The sequence below is a fragment of the Triturus cristatus genome, chromosome 12, assembly GCF_964204655.1.
Source record: "Triturus cristatus chromosome 12, aTriCri1.1, whole genome shotgun sequence".
Lineage (NCBI taxonomy): Eukaryota > Metazoa > Chordata > Amphibia > Caudata > Salamandridae > Triturus > Triturus cristatus.
Window position 1 is genome coordinate 92,353,883 of NC_140595.1, and position 23,139 is coordinate 92,377,021.

Consider the following 23,139-nt stretch of genomic DNA (forward strand, 5'->3'; position numbering starts at 1 on the left):
TTTAACATCCATTGACTCTTTTTCTGGAACCACACAAGGTTTAGAACTTACAAGGACTCTACCTGTTCCTCCCGGAGCAGCTGGTGTAGGGAGCAGCTTTCAGCAAAGCGTGGTGGGTGATTTTCCTGGTCTGGGCTAGCAAAGGGGCTGGTCCTGTATCAGGCTGTAGAAAAAATAAGATATACAAGTTTTGAGATTAGCAGGACTGCTAGATTGTGCCCAAGCGCAAAAAGAATTGAAATTACAAAACAGGAGTGGAAGGATACAATGGCATTAATTAAACTTTTGCATCAGTCATCCTGTCCCTTATATTTACCTGAGAGACAATGTTAGGGTCAAACAGTATAACACTTTCATCATGAAGTGCTTCAATGTCAGCATCATTTAGAAACACTGACATCCACAGCACAGTTTTTGTGTGAAAGCACAAGCAGGTGATGCTTTTACTGGACAGGAACAGTGTCTCTTAACATCGAGTGGCCCTGGGCCATATAGTTGTTTAGATTGCATTAAAAAGAGATCTAAAAACTTGGCTGTTCAACCAGGCCTTCTACTTTTATGGCAAGACAAGAGGCTAGCATTATGCATGCATAAACCTTTTATTGCCACTTCCAAGCAGCCAACGGTTCATGCATGCATAATGCTAGCCTACTTGTCTTTAATAAAATCACGATTCTCTATACAGTGCAAATTCTGAGATTCAACATTTCCTTCCGCTCTTGACGGTTGGGTACCGGACCTTAGCAGCAGAACACTCATACCAGAAGCCGTGCACTCTATAAAAACCATAAAATATAACTATATATTTTTTCCTTATGGACAGAATGTGTCCCATTGCCTAGAATGAGGTAGGAACCTTAGCTTCATTAACAGCATCCATGTCCCACCTTCTGGCCGGTCTCCTCAGCTCTCACGAAGTCTTCATGCCTTCGTTTCTGTATCTCATTCGCTAGTTCTCGCTTCTTTCCATAGTGTTTCTGTAAACCTGGCAAGAAAATATCATCAGAGAGGCTCAAGCAATGCACCGTAGCTGGAAGGTGGGACTTATGGTGTCTTGGGAGAGGGGGAATGTTGTGGGAAGAGCATAGCCATGTGCGAGTGTGCGGTGGGGAGTGGAGTGTCAAAGGCCAACGCTGGTGAAGGAAGCCAAGTGATATATCTCAGCCCAGGGAGGAATGGCGCACTGTGGCATGTTCTTACTGGCAAAAGAAACGGTGCCATATCCACAAGTCTGTCGAAGGAGTAAAACGTCATGAGCCATTGGTGCTGGATCAAAGAAGCACGCCATGTTCCACTGCCTTGGAGACAAGTGGAGAGGACCACCTGGCAAGGCCAGGGAGAGAAGCGCAGTGCAGCTGCTTGTGATGCAGGAGGAGTACCAGCTGCCAAGGCCAGGGAGAGAAGCGCAGTGCAGCGGCTTGCGAGGCAGGCGGGGTACCAGCTGCCAAGGCCAGGGAGAGAAGCGAAGTGCAGCTGCTTGTGATGCAGGAGGAGTACCAGCTGCCAAGGCCAGGGAGAGAAGCGCAGTGCAGCTGCTTGTGATGCAGGAGTACCACCAGCTGCCGGGGCGAGAAGCGCAATGCAGCTGCTTGCAAAGCAGGCGGAGCGCCAGCTTCCAAGGCTAGGGTGAGAAGTGCAGTACTACTGCTTGCGAGGCAGGAGGAGTACCAGCTGCCAAGGCCAGGGAGAGAAGCACAGTGCAGCTGCTTGCGAGGAAGGCGGAGCACCAGCTGGCAAGGCCAGGGAGAGAAGCGCAGTGCAGGTGCTTGCGAGGCAGGCGGAGCGCCAGCTTCCAAGGCTAGGGCGAGAAGTGCAGTACCACTGCTTGCGAGGCAGGAGGAGTACCAGCTACCAAGGCCAGGGAGAGAAGCACAGTGCAGCTGCTTGCGAGGCAGGCGGAGCACCAGCTGGCAAGGCCTGGGAGAGAAGCGCAGTCCAGCTGCTTGCGAGGCAGGCGGAGTGCCAGCTTCCAAGGCTAGGGTGAGAAGTGCAGTACCACTGCTTGCGAGGCAGGAGGAGTACCAGCTACCAAGGCCAGGGAGAGAAGCACAGTGCAGCTGCTTGCGAGGCAGGCAGAGCACCAGCTGCCAAGGCCAGGGAGAGATGTGCAGTGCAGCTGCTTGCGAGGCAGGCGGAGTGCCAGCTGCCAAGGCCAGGGAGAGATGTGCAGTGCAGCTGCTTGCGAGGCAGGCGGAGTGCCAGCTGCCAAGGCCAGGGAGAGAAGAGCAGTGCCAGCTGCCAGAGCGAGAAGCGTAATGCAGCTGCTTGGGCGGCAGGCAAAGTGCCAGTTGGCAAGGCTAGGGCGGTAAGTGCAGTGCCACTGCTTGTGAGGCAGGCGGAGTACCAGCTGCCAGGGAGAGAAGCGCAGTGCCACTGCTTGCGGGGCAGACGGAGTGCCAGCTGCCAGGGAGAGAAGCGCAGTGCAGTGCAGCTGCTCCCGAGGCAGAAGGAGTACCAGCTGCTAGGCCAGGAAGAGAAGCGCAGTGCAGCTGCATGCGAGGCAGGCGGAGTACCAGCTGCAGGGCGAGAAGCGCAATGCAGCTGCTTACGCGGCAGGCAGACTGCCAGCTGCAGGGCGAGAAGCGAAATGCAGCTGCTTACACGGCAGGCAGAGTGCCAGCTGCCAAGGCCATGGAGAGAAGCGCAGTGCAGCTGCTTGCGAGACTGCTTGCGAGGCAGGCGGAGTGCAACCTGTCCAGCAGAGCTGGATCACCTCAAATATTAGCCGTCAGATTGACTGGTCTCGTGATACCTGTCAGAAGAACCCCAAGGGCTGGGGTCAGCACGAATGCACCTATGGAGAGGGAAAAGGACAGGGGTAGGTTTGCACAATAAACTTCTGCTTGTAGTTATCAATCTATAAAAGTGGGGTTTCTGCAAAGAAAATATATATATATATATATATATATATATATATATATATATATATATATATGCAAACAGATTCAAGTTGGTAAATTTCTCCAGGGGTTTAAACCGCTGATTACAAAGAGATGGGAGGAGTGAGGGTGTGAAAAGGGAAGGCCCTGAGCATATCATCTGACAGGTGGAGGTGCCCACCAGAAAAAAGCAATCACTGCCCATTCAAACAACACTGTGAAATGTTCTGCAGGAAGGGACAGTGACACCCTATGAGGATGTGGGTGGTGGAGGATGGATGCAGTGATTTAGGGCTGAACAGAATAAAAACAGAGTGCGAATAGTGACACAACAAAGTGACTGTAGTTTGCGACAGGGGTAGCCTATTTGAAGAGCACTGGTTAGGGGTAAGATGAAGAGAGATAGGGGAATCAAAGAGAAAAAGCCTGTTCCTGCTGTCAGTCCATGGAGAAGGGGTGTGGAACAAGAGGCAGGGACAACTTAGAGGGTAATGCATGATGGACGTGACTGGATGACTAAAGGCAAAGAGACAGGATAACAAAAAAGAACCTGCAAGCGATAATTTACTGTCATTCAATGCAACAATAAAACTAAAAAATAAAAAAAGGAAAGAAAAAAAGAAGAGGGGACAAAGACATGCAGAGCAATGTGGACAGGGGTAAATGAAGCAGCCTTTGAACGTGAAACAGAACCCAGGCATGGCACCATGGCGTCGCATCTTCAGCATGCAGGGGGGCAGGGCAGAGTGAAGCGCATAAAGTGGGACCACCGGGTAGAAGCAGAAACGGAGTAACAAATGGTTGGCAGAGATAGCCCCATCTTGCACTATCCAAGCAAACCTAACATGAATTAAAGTTTAGAATAGTGATGCAGCAACACGACACAAACACAGTGATATCACCACCGCTAAAATGTTGGTGGCAGATAACCTACATTTGGAAAAAGAACAGTAAACATAGTGAGCATTAGTTATACCACACATAGTGCAAAAGATGCGGAATCAGCCCATATGAACTGCGGAAATACAATAAGCAGATTTGGGGAACTGAACTGTTTTAGCAGCAACCACTCAAAATGAGGGCTTAGCTGGTGATGGACCTTAGAACTGATGGAGAATAACTATTTATCTACCTATGACTAACCAGGGTTAGGGGCACACTTCTCGGGCAGACTATTCAGCCATTCTCCTGAGGCACACATGCTGGTGACTAGCATTATGCAGCCTGTTCTGCGGCACAATTACTGGTGAAGTTGCAAACTTACTGGTGACATGCTTCTTGCCACTCCGGTGAACGGTCAGCATATCTAGGGTGTCAAAGACTGGACGGTGAAAGCATACAGTGCAGGCATATCTGGGGGAATAAAGGCAAAGGAAAAAAAATAATGTAGTGAACTTCACTATATCAACAGTGCAGTGAAATCTACCATGTCTTACTACAGCATAACATCCACAAATGCCTAACAGCATGATCACTAGACCAACTTCCCGAAATCACCTGTACCATACTTTGATTTAAAGAGCTAGTTCAATTACGGTGGAACCTCAGATGTGTTGGGTATCCATATTGAGCCTTTGTTATTTGACTATTGTCAGTGACAAAATCCTCAGGACTCCTATATACCACAGTATTCTTTACGGCGTGAAATGTGACACGGAGCATGTGATACAGATCACCTCATTTCGTGGGGTCACAGGATAGACAAGGGTTACTTGCCCCCAACCATGGTGGTTGACATCATTTGCCTCCCGTTTCTCGGGAGCAGTACTACTATGGCTCTACAAGCTGGTCCAAGTATAGCAATTTCCGAACTTGACTCTCAGGGTAGCGAGTGACAGGCTACTTTAGACCTTACAGAAAAGTGTACAAGGGTATAACGGAAGTGTTGGTGGGGCCTAGCTGTATAGCGGATGCCCCACTGATTTTACTCTGAACCATCAGTAATCTTTGAACTATATAAAATGCATAAAAATGATACATTTGTGGCGACCACAATTAACATCAATCTTAAACTTTTTAACAATATGTTTGCATATGTATTGTTTCAATAAAAACAAACTAGTTAGGAGTAAGTCAGATTAGTGCAATTGGACCAAATAATGGTCCAGAATTGGAAGAAAAAAAAATCCAAATGTGGTGATCACAGAACTGAATGAAATTCTATAGTTGGTAATCCATCTCTGTAAGAAAAAGGCTCTGTATATACTTTCCCCAAATAGGTACAGTGTGTACAGAGTCCACAGTCCCCAGAGGTTTGGCAGAGGCTGAAGTTAGATTATAACCTTACTCTGTAAAGTGGTAGCTTGGTCGAGCAGTAAGGCAGTATCAGAGGACAGTGTAAAGCATTTGTTGTACACACTCAGTCAGCAAATGGTCTCACACACTTCAAGAACTGAGCTCTAGGCCAATGATTTGTATATAAAAATATATAGTTGTTTTATTTAAGAACCAACAATAGGTATCAAAATATACTTTCTCGGAATGAGATGCTTTAGTTAAATACTTTCAATAGGCAATAGACTTTTGAACGCAATAGATACAGTTGTTGCAATAGGCAACACAATTCAAACACAATTATAACATTGAGCTCAATGGGACTTTTTAAGTAAATGCAATTTCAGTTACTTTACGTATGATTTTCTTACTCGGGATTGGATCCAGGATTCAACCCTGGTGCATTTCCTGTAAACAGTTGAAAGAAATCGTTTTTCTTACACAGGCGATTTTTAAAGAATATTTGTAAGTTTCAAAAATCGACACTTAGAAGAATTTCTGGCAAAAACCAGGCAATGTTATCCTATGGAGGAAAATCAAGTTATCGGTAAGTACGGTTGTAATTACTTTTCAGGGTCAGTGCTGGGCACCAAGATCCAGCACTGGGATCTCTCCTGATAGCAGGTGAGTAATTTTGTTTTTGTTGATCGGCTGATTGTTAGTGAATATTTTAAAGTTTCAAAACTCGACACTTCGAAGAATTTCCAAGTGAAACCAGTCAATGTTACCCTATGGAGAAAAAGTAAGTTATTGGCTTTTGGGTAAGTACTCGACTGGCAGAGTTAAGGTTCTAGGCATAGACTCGGGGGTCTCCCAGGGTCAGGTAGGTACAGTTGTTACACCCTCAGCTGCACAGGGGCAGCTGGGTGCAGAGAGAGTTAGGCCCAATGTTAGCCTATGGCGGGCAGGGGGCCTTTGGTTGGTGACCGCTAGCAGGCAGGCCACGCGGCTGTGGGAGCTGGGCTCCAGGTCACTTTCTCAGGGCAAGTGGGGAAGAAAAATAGGACAGAGGTTGCACTCCCAGGGGCACTCGGGCGGCTGGGTGCAGGGTGCTTTTGAGCCGTCGGGAGCTCAATGGATTCCAATGGAGAAGCTACATAACGAACAAAGGCTGCAAGCTCCGGGACGAAGATTCTTCAGGTGCGACCACCACTTCGAGAGGTAAGTTGGGAAGTTGTAGGTTAGGTAGGCACCCAGGAGCTGGCCACAGGGGGCCGCAGGGGGCCGGGTGCAGGGGTGTCTTTTCGCGTCTGGAAATCTTACCCTCAGCTGGTCGCGGTTGGAGGGTCCCTGGTTCTGAGGCTGCAGGCGTCGTCAGGAGCGTCAAGGTGGGTACTTGGGTGCTGGATTCTTGGTCACAGTCGACGGGGGGACGTCCTCGGGTCTTTGTCCACTCCAGCACAGGCCAGGCTTGGCGGGTGCAGAGTGTGCAGGAGTCGTGGTTTCTGGTTGGCACCAGGGGCTTGTTACTTGCTTTGAGCAGAACCACTGCTCTTGGGAGTCCCAGTCTTTTTAGAATCACAAGGTAGTCAGGTCCTCCGGGGTTTTTGAGGTTGCTGACCACTGGAGACGCCGGGTTTCAGCAGAAGCATGTTCGAGGGTCGACAAGCCTGTAGGGCTGGGGCCAAGTCAGTTGGTGTCGTCCTCTTGTTAGCAGCTGCACGACAGGTTTTCTTTATTCTTGTTCTTCTTGCTTGTTTTAGATTTGGGATCTGAGGAAGGAAGGTTCAGGGTGCCCCATAATACTAAATTTAGGGGCGTTACAGGTAGGTATAGGGCAGGGACCAATGGGTCCCTTCCCTGTGGTGGGTCCACCCCCTATTCTGCCACTCTGGAGGGGGGCAGGAGCCTAGTCAGGATTGGGCAGGGTTCCCCATCTTCAAGATGGCGAGAGGCCGGAGATGTGCTTCACCTCGCCTCCTCCACCGGAAGGGGTGGGGTTGGCAGAGGCTGGCACACCCCCTTTCCTCCCTTGGGATTTCCCGCCAGTCTTCCAGCCAGAGTGGGGGTCAGAACCGGTGGGGTCCAGTTGCTGAGTACAGCAAGTGGCCTGGAGAAGCTCACCAAGGCGGCATGCCTTTGAAGCTTCCCCTGCCCATCCTGGGGGAGGAGACCTAGCACCTCACCCAGGATGTGCATTGTTGCAGGCCCAGGAAAGCGGATGGCTCTCTACCCAGGGGTCCAGCAACATGTCTGCTGTGTGGCAGCCTAGGCAGCCTCTCAGACAGGACGTGGATTGTAGGTTAGGTTCAGGGGCCAACTCTAAGTTGCCCTCTGTCGTGCATCTTACATTAAATCCCACACTGGCATCAGTGTGGGTTTAATGTGCTGAGAAGTTTGATATCAAACTTCTCAGTCTTCAGTGCAGCCATCATGGTGCTGTGGAGTTTGTGATGACGACCTCCCAGCACCATATACTCTTAATGGCAGCACTGCACTTACAGTGCCCAGGAATGGACCGGGGTACAGGGCTCATGCACCTGTACCCACACCACTGGCATAGGGCACCCAACTAGAGGGGTGACTGAGGTATGCCAGGGCAGTGTGTGTAGTGGGCATGGCACACAGGGATGTGTGCCATGTCAACTCTCTGTTTTGTTTTGCTCTGCACCAAGGCACACAGCCTGCAAAGGCAGTGTGTGTGTGTCAGGGTACAGGGCCTCTAAGGGTGGCACAATCAAGTGCTGCAGCCCTTAGGGTACCATTTACCAGGGGCTGACATGTGGCCAGAGATGCCAATTGGGTTTAGGCTTCAATGCAGTTTAAGGGAAGGAACACAGGCCCTGGGTACCTGATTGGCAGGAGCCCAGGGCACACTCCGTCAAAGTACATCAGCAATTCAGCAAAAAGTGGGGGCATACCATGCAAGAAAGATGGTACTTTCTCACAATCTCATAAAAGTTTCTTCTTACAGACCAATAGGTCTATATCTAGGCTGTGGGGTTTTAGGTTTAAACCTATAATAGCTGATAAAACCCCACTGAAAGAGAAATAGCCCTCACCAAGGAAAACATATAAACACTGAAAAACACCTGCACAACCCCAAACTAAATGCCATTCAAAGAAAGGAAAAAGAGAGTGAAAGTCATTTTTTTTCTTCCAGAAGGGGCCAATACAATGTAACTTTGTTATACAAGCTAGCAGTAAATAAGACTCGTCTAACATTATTCTGGTTGAGTTTTGTTGTTTAGGGATGCCACTAAAATATTGTTTCTTCTTCCTTTTTGTGGTCTTTGGTCTAAAGATGCAGGGTTCAGAAGCATGTTTAGGTCTTGTTTAATTATTTTATTAACTTAGAGAATCAGGATATATCAAAATCATAGTTGATATTTTGACTGCGTTTGATTCTTTTACTGATAAAATGGCTGGTTTCATAAGAATCTTTCCTAATATGTGTCATCACATTTACCCACAGAGAATGGGTAAAAACCCTTAATACATCAGCCCACAGTTTCTAGTGGGTCAGTATTGATAGTAAGTGAATTGCCAACACTTCAGGCTTTAAACATTCAATGCAAGGTATAGTGACAAGTATATGTATAAAAAGCGCTATCACCAAGCATCTGGGATAGTGGTGAAAACATGACACCAGACTTTTGGAAAACATGGAACGCAGTGTCACTTTGAATGCTCTGCAAAAAAGGTTATTTCCGAGTTCAACAAAGATTGGAGTGATATTGTTTGTATTTGCAGTGATTCAGCTACGTATATGAAAAAGTTGTGTGATGACCTGTCAAAATTGATAGCCGAGCTGAAGTGATTCCCTGTAGGAGATCCTTGCCACTTGTTAGATGGTATGCTGAAAGCATCTTTGCAATCTTCAGAGTTAATGAGGGATGCTATTGATTTTTCCAAATATTCTGGTGCACTGTTTCTTATGTGCAGGAACTAAAATGCAAATATTTATCATTTCGTTCTTTGTGTGGCATCAAAGAAAGAGTCCCCCCAACTGTGTCCTTCAGCTGATGGTTCTCAGTCGAAGGGGCTAGGAATGCTATAATATCCATGTGGCAACCGTTTGCAGAATTTTTGGTGAGTGATAATGCCAAAGGCAAGAAATGTGAGATCTTTGGTGGCATATTGATAATGATGTGAAAAAATTACACTCTATTGCATTATTAGATTTTTACAGGAAAACATAACTTCTGTAGTGGACATAATAAAAAAAAACTAGAGTCTGAAAAACCCGTGTCTGCCAAGTGTTCAGCATAATTGGTGTAGATGTGAAACATCCCCTTGAGAGTAGGCTGGGTGACACCTTTAGTGACTTTGGCACTGCAACATGTACCATGTTAGAGTGCTTGCCACTTGGTAAGCAAAGCAATGTTGAGCAATTCAGGAACATTTATTTTACAATGTATGAGAAATGGCTTGCAATGATGCATAGAAATGTTCCTTCACCACCAATGGCATTTATAGTCAATGAAATCTCACTGTGCTACTCTGTGCAAGTTCTAGATCCCTTCAGTAAAGGGGAATTTCCTCCGTAGTTTCAACAGTGCTGCTTCATTTTTGACCGCTTCAATAAGAGTGCATAAGCGCCCAGCTCAATGCAAATGTTGTAGAACCTGCCCTGAGAATCACAATTTTCAAGTTCACCAGTATTGCCATGGAAAGCTATGTCAGTCGCCAGAGTTAACAAATTGTGTACTGGCTGTTTTGGCATTGCCCTTCTCAAGTGGCAATGTTCAGAGGGCCTTTTCACAGAAAGTTACATGGGAAGGAATGAGCGAGCACACATGACCAAAGACTCGCTGAAAAAGTATTGTATGGTGTACTACAATAAGTTTAATTTGCAAAAATCTAATTGGACCTCATATACACTAAACGTGCACTGTCTATATACCATGTTCTATCAGTGCAGAAAGCAAGCAATATTAAAAGAGAAATGTTCCATAAGCACCGAAAAAACACTTTTTCTGTTGTTTTAAGTGGCGCGAAAATGTGTAACCACTGATAACGACTGTTTTTTTAAGGTATTGAAATCACTTGAAAACACTGGAAAAAAAACCCACCAGAATTTACCAGAAATAGAAACTGAAAACAGGAAAGCCTATCTATATCACACAAATGTATATTGTTTTGGCGGACGTTCTCCAGGTTGGATCACATATGCTGCATAACGTTGTGTTCACAAGTTCAGACGTTGGTTCTTCAAATAGTTATCATTTAAGGACAGCGAACATGTGTTTTGCGGGATTGCTCTCCTGCTTCTTTAGGGATAATTATAGATAACATACTGGTAAAATCAAAAAAGATGATAGTAGTTCTCCTTTTTAGAGAGATATTTGAAGATCTTAAGCAACACCAAATTGTATATACAATGATAAGTGTGTAATTTAATAACCAGAGGATAGTGTTGTGTTCACTCCATGATTAGTCGTAAGCGCATCAAGGTCATGGGCATAGCTGGAGTTTGTCCATCCTATGAATGATCTACTTCTTTAATCCTCCAGACATTCAGGGTCCAAAGACACTTAGCATGGATTGAAAACAATTCTATATAGGGTTATCAAAATATGTTGCCTGCTACTATGGATGTTATGTATATATCCCTCTATCCCTGAGAGTAGGACTTTAAGCTAGGACGTGTATTCTTTAGGATAGACATTGGTCATTGTGCCACATTGTTCCTAAGGCTATGGAAAATGGCAATCTAATCGCTTAGTAATTGGACATTTGACATTAAATCTAAGAGGCCGTGACACTGTACTCTATCCCAAAAAACACAATTTATGACACTATGGGACAGGGCGTATAGACCATAGGACATGAAATTGATTCCTAGTTCTCTCAAGAAATACATCTCTGTCACCGAGAACATGAACTGGTTCATGGTAGCCCAATGTCATGACATGTGCCACTGTCTCTATCCAGGCAATAACTGTAAAGCTGCAACCCAACAATATCAAGCGTGGCAAATAATTTTTTTGTATTTAGAGTAGGTCTGAATCTTAAAGGTTTGGTCATGCTTTCTATTCTCATAATAATTTTGGGTTTGACCCAATAAGAATTAGGAAACTTACCTCCCGTTTTTCAGTAGAATTGCCTCGTCCTCTGGTATAAAGCTTGCCAGCAGATCAGCAACTCGTCTTTTCTGCAAGAAAAAAATAACAAAATCAAGTCCATGATAGATATGGCCACATATCTGTGTTTTGAACACAGCCATCACTTCAATACCTGTGCATTCCATCCCAGTATTACCAAGTTAAGCTGCCCTACCTCCTTGAAAGGAACCTTCACTGCCAATGTAAATTCACTGGGGGGGGGGAAATAATACGCCTCTCCTGGCAAGGGGACCCATCGGCACTGTGCCAAAGTAAACAGCAACAAAATCAAGAATGAGAAGCGCCCTCGTCCGCTCCACACATCAGGACTAATTATCAAGGTACAGTATGGGGTTCAGGTGTGGTAGCCTTCTCCCTGCCCACTTCTGAAGGGTACGTTTGGCCCTGAAAGAATGAGACTTACTGGATGTGGGGGGTTCTAACAGATACGTCCATGTCTGATTGATGGTTGGAGTGAAAAATGTGGGGCTTGTTATTACTGACGAAAGAAATGATGTAGTACTGATGAGCCACGCGCAAATAATGTTCAACAACTTGCCTAGGAAAAGTTGTTTCTTGGAAGTGGGGAATGTACAGATCTGCATCGTGTATGTTTGCTGGTGTTTCAGCTGGAGGATGTCGGGTGGTGCTGAAGACTGCTTGTTTGGTATGTAGAACATTCATTATACTGGCTTCATGGCATACATTGAACAGGTGATTCCTTACCCTCCTCTGTTTCTTCTTCTTTTTTTTTTTAATAACAAATTTTATTTGGTCATTTTTCGATACATTGGGCCGCAGCCCCTCAATGGCACAATGAAGCAGTTAAACAATGTGTGCATCAATAACCATTTCTATGAAAGGAAACAAACCCTGCAGAACATGCAGGTAAAATAATAATCTAAATATGCAGACAGTGGACCGGTGTCTAAATATAATACATGATTCAGCAGATTCACAGTATACAACCCAGTGAAATAATAAAGCAGTCCATCGATACAACCTTGGGGGACACATGGCAAAGAGCAGAGAGAGCAACTCAGGGGTCATCCTCAGGGACGGGGGGCAAGTCAATTCCACGATAAGCTGCCCATCGCGCCCATACTTTGCGATGTTTCCGTGGGCAGCCCCTAGCCTCAAATACAGCAATCTCAGCTCCCATACACCTATCCAATTCAGACTTCCATTTACCTATAGTCGGAGGAGATGATGCCTTCCATCCCTGCGCTATGTCCCGTTTGGCTATAGTAAGGGTGAGGAACAGTAGGTGCGGTTTGTATCTATTCCCCCCAATGTTGTCAGTGGAATGTAACAAAAACAGCCGTGGGTCCAGTGGGAGCATCCACCCCAGCACCTCATTGAGACACATCCTAAGTCTGTTCTAGAAGGGATGTAGAGCTGTGCAAGCCCACACCGTATGGTAGAATGATCCATCCTCTCTGCCACACCGCAGACACTCAGGGGACTGAATGACCCCCATTCGCCACAGTCGAACCCTCGTGTAGTAAACTCTATGTAAGTATTTTAATTGGATGAGCCTGTAACGGGTGGAGACAGCCGCGCCCCGCGGACTTGCGATCGCTTCCGCCCAATCGTCATCCGTCAATTCGGGAATGTCTGCCGTCCAGGCTAGCCGGGTATTGTCCAGAATGGTGGAGGTGTGTGTCGTTAACGTTTGGTATATTTGCCTGATTTTGTGCAGTCCAGGGTCCCCCATCAACAGGCAACCCTCAAGGGGTTGAAACTCAGGGAGGGCCTCCATATTGCGGATCTGGGGAGAGAGTGCGTGTCGGAGCTGTAAAAATTTATAAAATTGCGATTTGTGGAGGCCGATGTCGGTCTGTAGTTGCTGGAATGATTTTAAGGTCGTGCCCTTCACAACACCACCCAGGGTAGAGATCCCCACCAGGTCCGAACCTCGGAACCCTCTCAACGTGTCAGCAGTTCTCAGGTACGTACCATGCCACAAGGGGGTCTGTCTAGTAAATCGCCCCTTCCATCCCATTTGTCTGGTCCTGGCCCTCCATAACTGGATAACTTGTCTACTAGCAGACGGTAAATGATCTAGCCTTGTGTAGCTGTATAGTAAATGAAGCAGGGGGACCTGTTCCATTGCGTCCTGTTCGATAGCATAGGCCGCATTGGTGGCAGAATTATACCAAAGTTCTTTGATTACGAGGATGTGTGATGCAACGTAGTATGAGTAAATGTCTGCAGCCGCGATCCCCCCACAATACGTAGACTGAGCGCAGGTGTGGAGCACCACGCGAACAGCTCCCCCGCCCCATAGAAAATTATTTTGTATGGCATTTACCTGGGCAAACCACGTGCGAGGGATAGGATAAGGGACATTTTGGAGGCGATATAAGATCCGAGGCAGAGAAACCATTTTAAAAATGGCTGAGCATTTGGGTAATGAAGAGCAGACCATATCGTCATTTCGTTTTTGAGGCTGGTCAACAGTGGGGTGATGTTGTGTCCATGAAATCTTGGGGCACGGGGAGATAAAGATCCCTAAATATTTAAAACCCTCTGAGGCCCGGGATAATTGTACAGCCCACGATTCACAAACTTGGTGTCCACATACTGGGAACAGGATAGATTTAGCAGGATTGCCGTGGAGGCCGGTGGTGCCGCCAGACACCCTGAGAATCTCCAATATACGAGGGCCAGAATACCATGGGTCCGTCATGAAGAAAAGGACGTCATCGGCATATAATGCAATACGATCTGATCGTGAGCGGGACCACTCGAATCCCCTGAGCACTGGGTCACTCCTGACCCAGTCCGCCAGGGGCTCGACCGCCAGAGCGAACAGCAATGGAGACAGTGGGCATCCCTGGCATGTACCCCTCTGTATCGGGAAGGGGCGAGAGCGGTGTCCCGCGATTCGAACCAATGCCGTATAGCAGGTGTACGTATGACAGGAACCGGGGTCCAAAGTTGATAGCTTCGAGCAGCTGAAAAAGGTAGACCCAGCTCAGCGAGTCGAATGCTTTATCGATATCGGCTAGCAATAGGGCAGCTGGACGGCATAACGTGGGGGCTGCCGCGATAGCATTATGAACTCTTCTGATGTTATGTCTAGTGACCATCTGCGGCATGAAGCCCGACTGGTCAGGGTGAATCAAGTCGGTAATACACCCCGAAGGCGGTCGGCCAAAACTTTCCCTAACAGTTTAGGTTCGAAATTTATCAGGGAGATGGGACGATAGGAAGACGGGTCTTCGGGGGGCCGGCCAGGTTTGAGAAAATGCACGATCTCCACGTGACGCCAGTCCCTCGGAAGCCTTGCCATGTCCGAAGCTTCTGCAATGGTCGCCAGCAGATGTGGCCCCAAGAGAGGCATATGAGAGCGAAGAAATTGAATGGGGAACCCATTGGGACCCGGGGCACGTCCCAGCTGGATCGCGTTGAGGGCGCCAGTTAATTCCTCCAATGTAATTGGAAGCTTCAGGCACTCCCGGACGGAGTCTGAGAGCCTACGAGGTGGAATATCCACAAGGAATTCCGCTATGAGTTCCGCAGAGATCTGCTTCTTCCGGGCATAGAGTGAAGTAAAGTGATTTGCAAATTCTTCGGCTACCCCCGCCGGCGATGTATGCAAGGACCCGTCTGAGCCTCAAATAGTGGGCATGACGGCCGGGGCACTGTTTACCTGGCACAATCTGTGTAGCATTGTACTGGACTTATCTCCCCCCACTGATATATCCGATGTTGCGAAGCCTCCCAGATCTCTTTGGCTTCGCTTAGCAGATATTGGCGCAATGCCTGTTGAGCGAGGACCGGATTGCGACGATTAATGGGGCAGGGATTGGTACGGAGTTGGGAAGCCAAGTCCGCCTGGCGCATTTTTAGGGTGTCGAGCTGTGCACAACGTGTACGTTTCTCCTGTGTGCGATAGCTAATTTCATAACCCCGGACGGCTGGCTTGAGCGCCTCCCAGAGGGTAATGTTTGAGTGAGTCGAGGGGCTGTTTTCTGCTAAATAAGTAGTAATCGCTGTATTGAGCATATCGCGATAGGCCGGGCTGCGGAGGTCCCACAAGGACATTCTCCAGCGGAACAGAGGCCTGCGGGAGGACGTATGGAATTGCATTGTGACCGGATAATGATCGGACAGACCCCGGGGTCGATGCTGTACCTGAGAGAATCTGTGAAGAAAAACCTTGGGGACAAAAAAATAATCCAGGCGGGACTGGGACCCATGAACCGTCGACAAGTATGTGTAGTCGCGCTCAGTAGGGTGGAATTCGTGCCATATGTCTGCCCAGTCCATTGTTGGTCAGGGTATACAGTTTGGTTGAAACCGATGATTGAGGGATGTTACCAACCTGCTGGCGGGCCAGCGGCCCCCATTGTATCATTCCAGTGTACACCCAGCAGGGTCAAACCTGTCGGGAGCCCCAGACCCCCAGTAACTTTTCTATAAAGGTGGTTCCTAGTGGGGGAGGGGCATAAACGCTACCAATAGTTATCTGTTCGCCACAGATCGTGCCCGTGATGAATAGAATTCTGCATCCAGGGTCTGCCCTATGTGCAATGCACGTAAACTGAACTCTACGATGTACAAATATCGCCGCTCCCCTAGAGCCTCTCGTAAACCCTGAGTGGTAGACGTGACAAAACCCAAAGCGAGCTAGGCACGTGGCCTTCGTACCCATCAAGTGGGTTTCTTGTAAAAGCAGGATGTCTGCCCCATACCTCTTCGCCTGTCGCAAGATGGCTCCATGTTTCACCTTATTCAGTAACCCCCGAACATTCCATGATACCACCATGAGGTCCCCGAGGGAGCTTTCAGCACCGGGTGTTATGGGGGTTGCAATACCCGCTAAAAGAGCTGCTAAAAAGAAGCACCACTGTCTGCATACATAAAAAACCCAAAGAAACAAGAAAAAACAACAACACATCCGCACGGATATCCCCCCACCCGATACTACCAGAAACAAGGAGCATCTGTTGCGGTGTAAAAAGCAGCGGAACCCCAACAGGGAGCCCCCAGAATTCACACCAAGGGATCCCCCCCCCACCCCATAAACCTAGCAAAACAAGAACTATAAGGCGTCTGCGGCCCAACAGCCCGTGGGCAAGACCCACGCCCACCCAGAGAACGACATTACTCAGTTTCTTCTTTGATCTTCAATATCTTATCCTAAGTCCAAGCAGAACTACCACTGCACAATTTTGAATACGTTGCAGTAGTATTAAAGCAGAATCTGGCTTCGCTAAACATGGCATATTGCAATAATCAATTCTCAACAGAATACATGAAATGATGACCCGTTGCTGCAGAATTCTAGGTACAAAAAACAATGCCTTGTTTAGTTTTAAGGTACAAGTTTGTTAAATTTTCTCAGTTACTTAAAACCTTTGCAAAATCTGAACAGACAATAAAATACAAATAATACACAAATAGTAATTGATAAGGAGGTAAACCTAAACGATACTTTGAACATTTCTCCTTGACTATGTTGGTATACCCTGCATGGAAGTATTATTGAGGTGCCGCTGTGCTGTAATAGTTTAGAATCATCCAGGCATGAGAGAGTTTTTATTGATTTTCTGGACAGTTTTTTTAATGACTACATGGCTGGTGAGGATTGCCCAAATGTGTGTTATCCCAGTGAATAATAACAATTCAAAGGTAATCTCTGGCAGCTGAGGAGTCCCTGTTCTGCAGCTCATGCCAAAGGTGATAGTTCAGGTGTTTGAGTCTGCCTTCCTGATCTTTTTCCAACAAGTTATGTAGAACCCCCCCCCCACGTCTGATCGGAGTCGGTCTTTGCAGGCCATATCCGAGCCCGATTTGTGCTGGAGAGGTGTCGTTCGGGAGGTTGAAAATTAGTCTGTACGCTCTAGTCATTGAACTGTCCATTATGGTGACATCCCTTCCTCTCAGTGCTTCACTTCCATGTGTTATGGTGGCAGCAGCTTCACTTGCGCCACCGTAAGAAGAGTGTGTTGGTCCCGCCAGTTTCCTCTTAAGATTGTTAAATATTATGGTCAGTGCCAAACTCTTCTGCTTTATTGCCTCCTTCTGGGGGATGAATGATCAATTTTTGACAATGATTGTTCCCACCTATTTATATTCTTCTGCGGAATCAATCCTTCTTTTAGCCCAATACCAGGGAGTTTTTATATAGTGCGAACTCGATCCGAAGGTATCAGAGTGCTTTACATGAGCACCAGTTGCGATACAGATGGACACATTCATTTTGATAGGCACGGGGAGATTAAGTGATTTGCCCAGAATCAGAGAATGCTGAGCGTTTCTGCCGAAACTCTAACCCAGGTCCCCAGATTCAAGGTTGAAAGCTCTAGCCGCGAGGCCACATCCTCTCCTCTGCTGCCCTTTGAAGTGATTTTAGTTGCATCAGTTGTATGCTGCCCTGTTGCCCGGTGTGATTTGTGTGGGGCCATGTTTTCATTGGTAGAGCAAAACTGTCTACGAGCCCTTTAGCGAAACTCTCCCCTGTTTTTAGAGCACTGATGGGTGTTGCCTTTAATTGTTGTAACAATTCCTTCGCCTTTGCTGACAGGTCATTTATAGTAGATGAAGAGAATTTGATTCTCTTTTAGTTGACAATATGCACAGAGCCAGGTGCCTCTACTGGGAGGTCGAGTGCAGGGAAGGCCACATCTAGCTGCAATATCTGCCTTTACCCCTAGATAGTAAGAGTGGACCCTGTGAAGTAGTGACAGAGTCATGAAGGTATAATGCAAAGTCGAGCTACTTGTAGTTGAATAAAAGGATGCTCCTGGCAGGTTGTCCCCAATGAACCTGCCGCGAGGGCTCAAAAACGCAAATGTTCTAGGTCGTCCAAGAGTTTTCTGCCGGTTTTATTTGGTTTGCTGTGTCTGTTGGTACCCTGGACTGGCAAATCCCAATGTAGGGAAATGGGCAAATGCAAGCTCATCTGGAGAGGGGGACCAAGGAGATGTAAGTTGAAATCACCCAAGACCACCAAGTTGGAGGTTTCCTCTTCCTCCATAAGGCTCAAAATCTCCTACACGAGCAACCTTGAGGCCTTTGATCTGTTTTTTGGGTGGATGTAAACGTTCATGATTACCACTTGTTCGGTACCTTTATAGTTCTGAATTGAGATTTTGATGGTGTTAATTGCCAGAGACTTGGATTGCAAAACCTTTGCTGAGCCTAAGCTTGTCGCGGAGATGTAAATTGCCAATTCGCCCAGTAGATGACCGTCCTCTGCTTCTTTGCTAGATGGCACAAAGAAATTCATGAAGCCACGTGTCCTGTAAAAGGATGATGTCAAAAGATAGCATATATTGATGGAAATCCGGGTCTAATGTTTTACTAGCGAGGCCATTTATGTTCCAGGAACAAGGACGTAGGGAGCCTTGCCTGGCCTTGATGGGTGCACCGTTGTCTAAGTTCTGTCATGGGCTCTCGGGGTGCAGTTTATGTCCGTGAGAGCCATCTCGAGTCGTGAGAGGAGGGCCTGGATATATTTGCATTTGGCCTATGTTGTTCTTTAGGTACAGCCCACTTCAAAGGTGAATTCCCAGTGCCCTCTTGAGCATAGAGTAGGTAGATTTTTGTGGCCAAGCGTCCGTCCTAGTTTGATCTGAAAGCAGAAAGAGTGAACAATAGTCTGGCTCGTATTAGGGGGGGGGGGGGGCCTTAATTCCCCATCATTTGAAAGTCGACCATTCCATCAGCACTGAGTGGACAATAGCATTTGTACTCCAAAAAGCATTGGTTACTTCGCTCTCAGAAGGGTTTTGGGTGCAAACAAATTCTATCAATATAAGGTCAGTTGACCTTAGGTCAGCTAGATTCGGTATTAGTGCTAGTAACCATAGTATGTTTTCCCTATTTGCCTTTACTTTTATACTCTGGCCTGAAAGTTATTACTTTTGTGTCTTCAGGGTCTTCCAACGATGCTAGGTTGTCGTATGTTTGCTGTGTGGTCCTCTGGCAGAATGTGCCTGTTCGCACTCTGGATGTTGCAGACGATTCTTGGGGCGGCGGGATGAGTAATAAATAATTATTTTGATTTCCTTCTTTGCTTCCATCTATTACGGGCATTGTTATTTTGTATTAAGGAAGTCTCCAGTGTTGTGGCTGCTGCCTGCCCGACTGGAGGACCTTGTGGAGCCCTTTTGGGAGGTCTGCAGGTGTTGTGGTTTGAATTGGTCTCAGGAGAAGATGTTGGCCTATTGTTTTGTTGCACGTCGTGTGTTTCCGTGATAGGGGTTGTTGAAGTATGAAGCTGCCTTCCTTGTAAAGGCTGTTTGAGGTCTGTAAGAAAATCACTGAACATTGTGAGAAGTGTGGACAGTTTGTCCCCAATCAGGGTACAAGAGCAGCTTGTTTGCGCCAACAAAGTATCTGTTTGGGCACCCTTAATGAGTGAGTTTAGGTTGCTGAGCTTTTCATTTATGTCGGAGATGAAGACAGCCAGCGTGTTGAGCAATGACAGCTAGATGTCCATTTTATTAGATTGGTATTGCAGTGCTTCAACTGACAGCTGTACAGTATTCAGGACAGATAGCCAAACACTGTTTACTTTTGGTACATATTCGGGTCCTGGTGCAATTACAGGGCACTGTGGCCAGCAGCCTGGGCGGGAACCTTGGAGATACTTTGCGTATATGATGCAAGCAACTCCTCCCATTCCTGAGTTCCAAGGTACGAGAAGTCTTTGCATGACCCTTGAACCCCTTCCGGGGTCCTCTAGGTCTGAATTGTCTCTTCCGTTGCTGGTGGGAGATGAATGAGTTTGCTTGCTTGTGGGTCGGTCAAGTTTTATAGTCTACTTGTGTGCCTCCTGGGTTGGGATCTGCGATTCAGTTGGATGAGAGTTACAACTCCCCTCTGGGTTACTAGGGCCCATATGATTGCTCCCTTTGGCTTCACCATGTGGGTCTGCTGCTGCTGGGTAAAGAGGACAATAAGCCAGACCTAATGACTGCCCATGGTCTGAGTCAGTTGGTTCACCCTTGGATACTTCATTTAGCCCCTCTTGCTTGGTCCAAGGGGGAGCCTGTTCGGAAGAAAGAGCCCCTTCTCCCGCAGTTGACCTGCTCCTCGAGAAGTGCACACTGACATCAAGAGGTCTTTAGGTAACAGAGGTTCCCGGGGCCCATTCTAGTAGGGATTGCTACTACCTCCGGTAGCAATGGTGTCCTCAGACTGCCAAGTCCTTCATTGCTGGAGAAGAGAGCGGAGCCCGCATCCTTCAAAAAAATGTAACTTTGTGTATATTTTTGGATGAAAAGTGCAGGATGAAGATTTTCCAATGATATTGCTTTCGAGTTGTGAGTTTCGGTTGCACTTCTTCCAGGCTGGTTCATAGGTTATATTTCAGTTATGTTAAGAAGTGGTTCGTTTGTTGTTTGTAATAGTACTGGTGATATATTTTGTCTTTTGCGTCTTTTCTTTGCAGACCTGAAGGGGGATCGGTCCCCTAACCTTCCCTGACCTAATTCGCCTTAGCCTCAAAGTTACCCTGAGGTCTATGTGTGGCCTAATTGCCGAGAGGTGTTGTTACGGAGGATTAAGGCGTAAGGACGTGCTAATAAGCTCTTTTTTCTCTTGTCAGGATTAGAGGGGGATGCAAGGGTTGAGAGATTATGAGATATTAAAAACTTTGCCTGTGTATTTTCCAGTGGTATGACTCACCCCAATGGGTGAGTGTGTGTCGGTGAAACTGAGTGGCTGGTAGCTGATAGCAGTTGCAAGCCTAACAGAGGCTAGCAAAAGCTGGCTGGAGTAAGCTTGTGGTTTTGTAAATCCTTGCATTTTGCCGTTGACATTCAAGCATTTTTTCAGTGGCTGCTAATGTACTACTATGAGCTTAATTGACGCCCTTCCCTAGCGCCACCTCACCCCCCTTGTGGGGTATTTGCCTCGATGCAGAGGGGGTGGGGGAGCTTGCCCGACCGCAAGCCGAACCCAGCATAGCTGGGTCACTTTCACAGACTTGGGGCTCTCCGAAGGGCAGTGGGGCTAATCACCACTGCACCACCTCCACCTTCAACTAACCTCAATTTGCCAACACTCACCGGCTGCGTTGGTTTCTGCCTTGTTGCTCCCCAAAATGCTCCTGGGTCATCAGGGCACTCCTTCTTTCCCCCCCTGCCCGTGGCTTGCTGAGGTTAGGAGAGTGCTGGTACCTGAGGCATGTCGGATTCCGTGCCAAGGTGGCCGCTATGGGTCACAGGTTGCCAGCAGATCGAGCCGCGAGTGTGGTGGCTTCCGCGAGCCCCTTGCCCTTGCCCAGGCTCGCAGCTGCTGGACAAGGCAGCTTGTACTGGCGAAAGGAGGAGAGCCTGTATAACCCTCTGAAGCCTAGACTGCTCAATTATGAACCAACAACATGAACGTGACTCTAGCAGGATGGATAAACAAAAATCAAATCAGAGGAAGACTTACTATTTTTTCGCCTCAATGGTGCCACAAATACCCTTTGGAATTAATCTTTATTATTCCTGTGATCTATGATAAAATTAGAATGATGGCATTGATGTAATGCAGAAAAGGAAGACACCGGCAAGAAAAATGATTCTGTTATCAAGATTTACTTATTCTAAATAGGCCTGCATATTATACAATATTTATTTATAAACGCAAAGTAATCCGATAAAGTGTAAATATCTAGGTAAGCAGTGTATCTGCAATGACAGACAATGGACCTTTGATGGTAATGTTAGAGTAATAACCGACTTCAGGTAGGAACTCCTAGTACTATTAGCCCTATTAGTACAAATCACATTTCAATTGCATGGGACTATAATTTTGACATAGGTCTATAGCAACATTTAAATTGTCTGCTTGTTCTTTTCAATCAGCGTTGACCCTAGATGATGTAGGACAAGGCAGCCTGAGCTGGGCCCTGGTAACAGCACACAGCACCGGCTCCGCGCTCAGAGCCTCAATAGCAGCAGCGGCAACAGGATCTGCCTCCTGATGTTCACCAATGCAAAATGCCTTGCTCAGGGTTTTCAGTTAATACAAGCATCGATAAGTCAATGCCTTGAACTAATGGAGAATGGATAATTTTGAGCTCAAATTAACCCACCAAGATTTTACAAATGTTACGGATAGGGGTGCAGCTCCCAACGCCGTAAGCCAAAGAGCTCCAGCCCATCTTTCTGGACAACGTCTCACCAATAGTAGCTTTGGCTTGTGTGCATTTAGTTGGAGAACATTTTGTGACATCGAATTTTGAGCTGCCAAAAGGCTCTTAGGTAGTTCTCAGCCAAGGGAAAGTTGCTGAAGCTGAAAAACTGAATGAGTATCTGTGAGAAAGTGGCTCTGTATATACTGTTCCCTAATAGGTACAGGGTGTACAGAGTCCACAGTCCCCCAGAGGCTGATAGAGGTCAAAGTTAGGTATGACCTTACTCTCAAAAGTGGTAGCTTGGTCGAGCAGTAAGGCAGTACCAGAGGACAGTGTAAAGCATTTATTGTACACACTCAGTCAGCAAATGGTTTCACACACTCAATAACTGAACTCCAGGCCAATGGTTTATATATATAAAATATATGCTCGTTTTATTTTTAGAACCACAAAGGGGATAAAAATATACTTTCTCAGAATGAGAGGTTGGATATAAATACTTTTGTCTTAAGCAATAAATTTTTGTAAACAGTTACAGTTGGTTCCAATAAACAATCCTATTTCCTAAACATAACAATGCATTGAGCTCAATGGTAAATTCAGGTTATTTGTAATAAATTGTATTTCAGATTACTTTTGGAATTCCAGGTCTGGCTCCTAGATCCAGCTCTGGGTCAGTATTCAGAATCAAGTGATGAAAGTCGACTTAATAACTAATGATTTTTAAATAATATTTAGCTATTTCAAAAGTTAGCACTTAGAAAATATTTCAAAGAAAACATTCAATGGATCTCTATGGCAAGAAATTCAAATTGCAGGTAGAGTACTTTATCGTTACTTTAGTAATCCA

The 23,139-nt window shown here is 46.6% G+C and overlaps 1 protein-coding gene across 2 annotated transcripts in view; it reads right to left on the reverse strand.

Annotated features, from left to right (window-relative positions):
* SCNM1 (sodium channel modifier 1) overlaps positions 1-23,139 on the reverse strand; it is a 66,267-nt gene that overhangs the window by 16,051 nt on the left and 27,077 nt on the right. For both annotated transcript variants that reach the window (XM_085637397.1, XM_085637398.1), the window contains exons 2-5: positions 11,180-11,250; positions 4,144-4,232; positions 888-985; positions 63-163 (exon numbers count right to left, since the gene is read on the reverse strand). In XM_085637397.1, the coding sequence (XP_085493523.1) occupies positions 63-163; positions 888-985; positions 4,144-4,232; positions 11,180-11,250 (359 nt within the window). The remainder of the gene's footprint in view (positions 1-62; positions 164-887; positions 986-4,143; positions 4,233-11,179; positions 11,251-23,139) is intronic.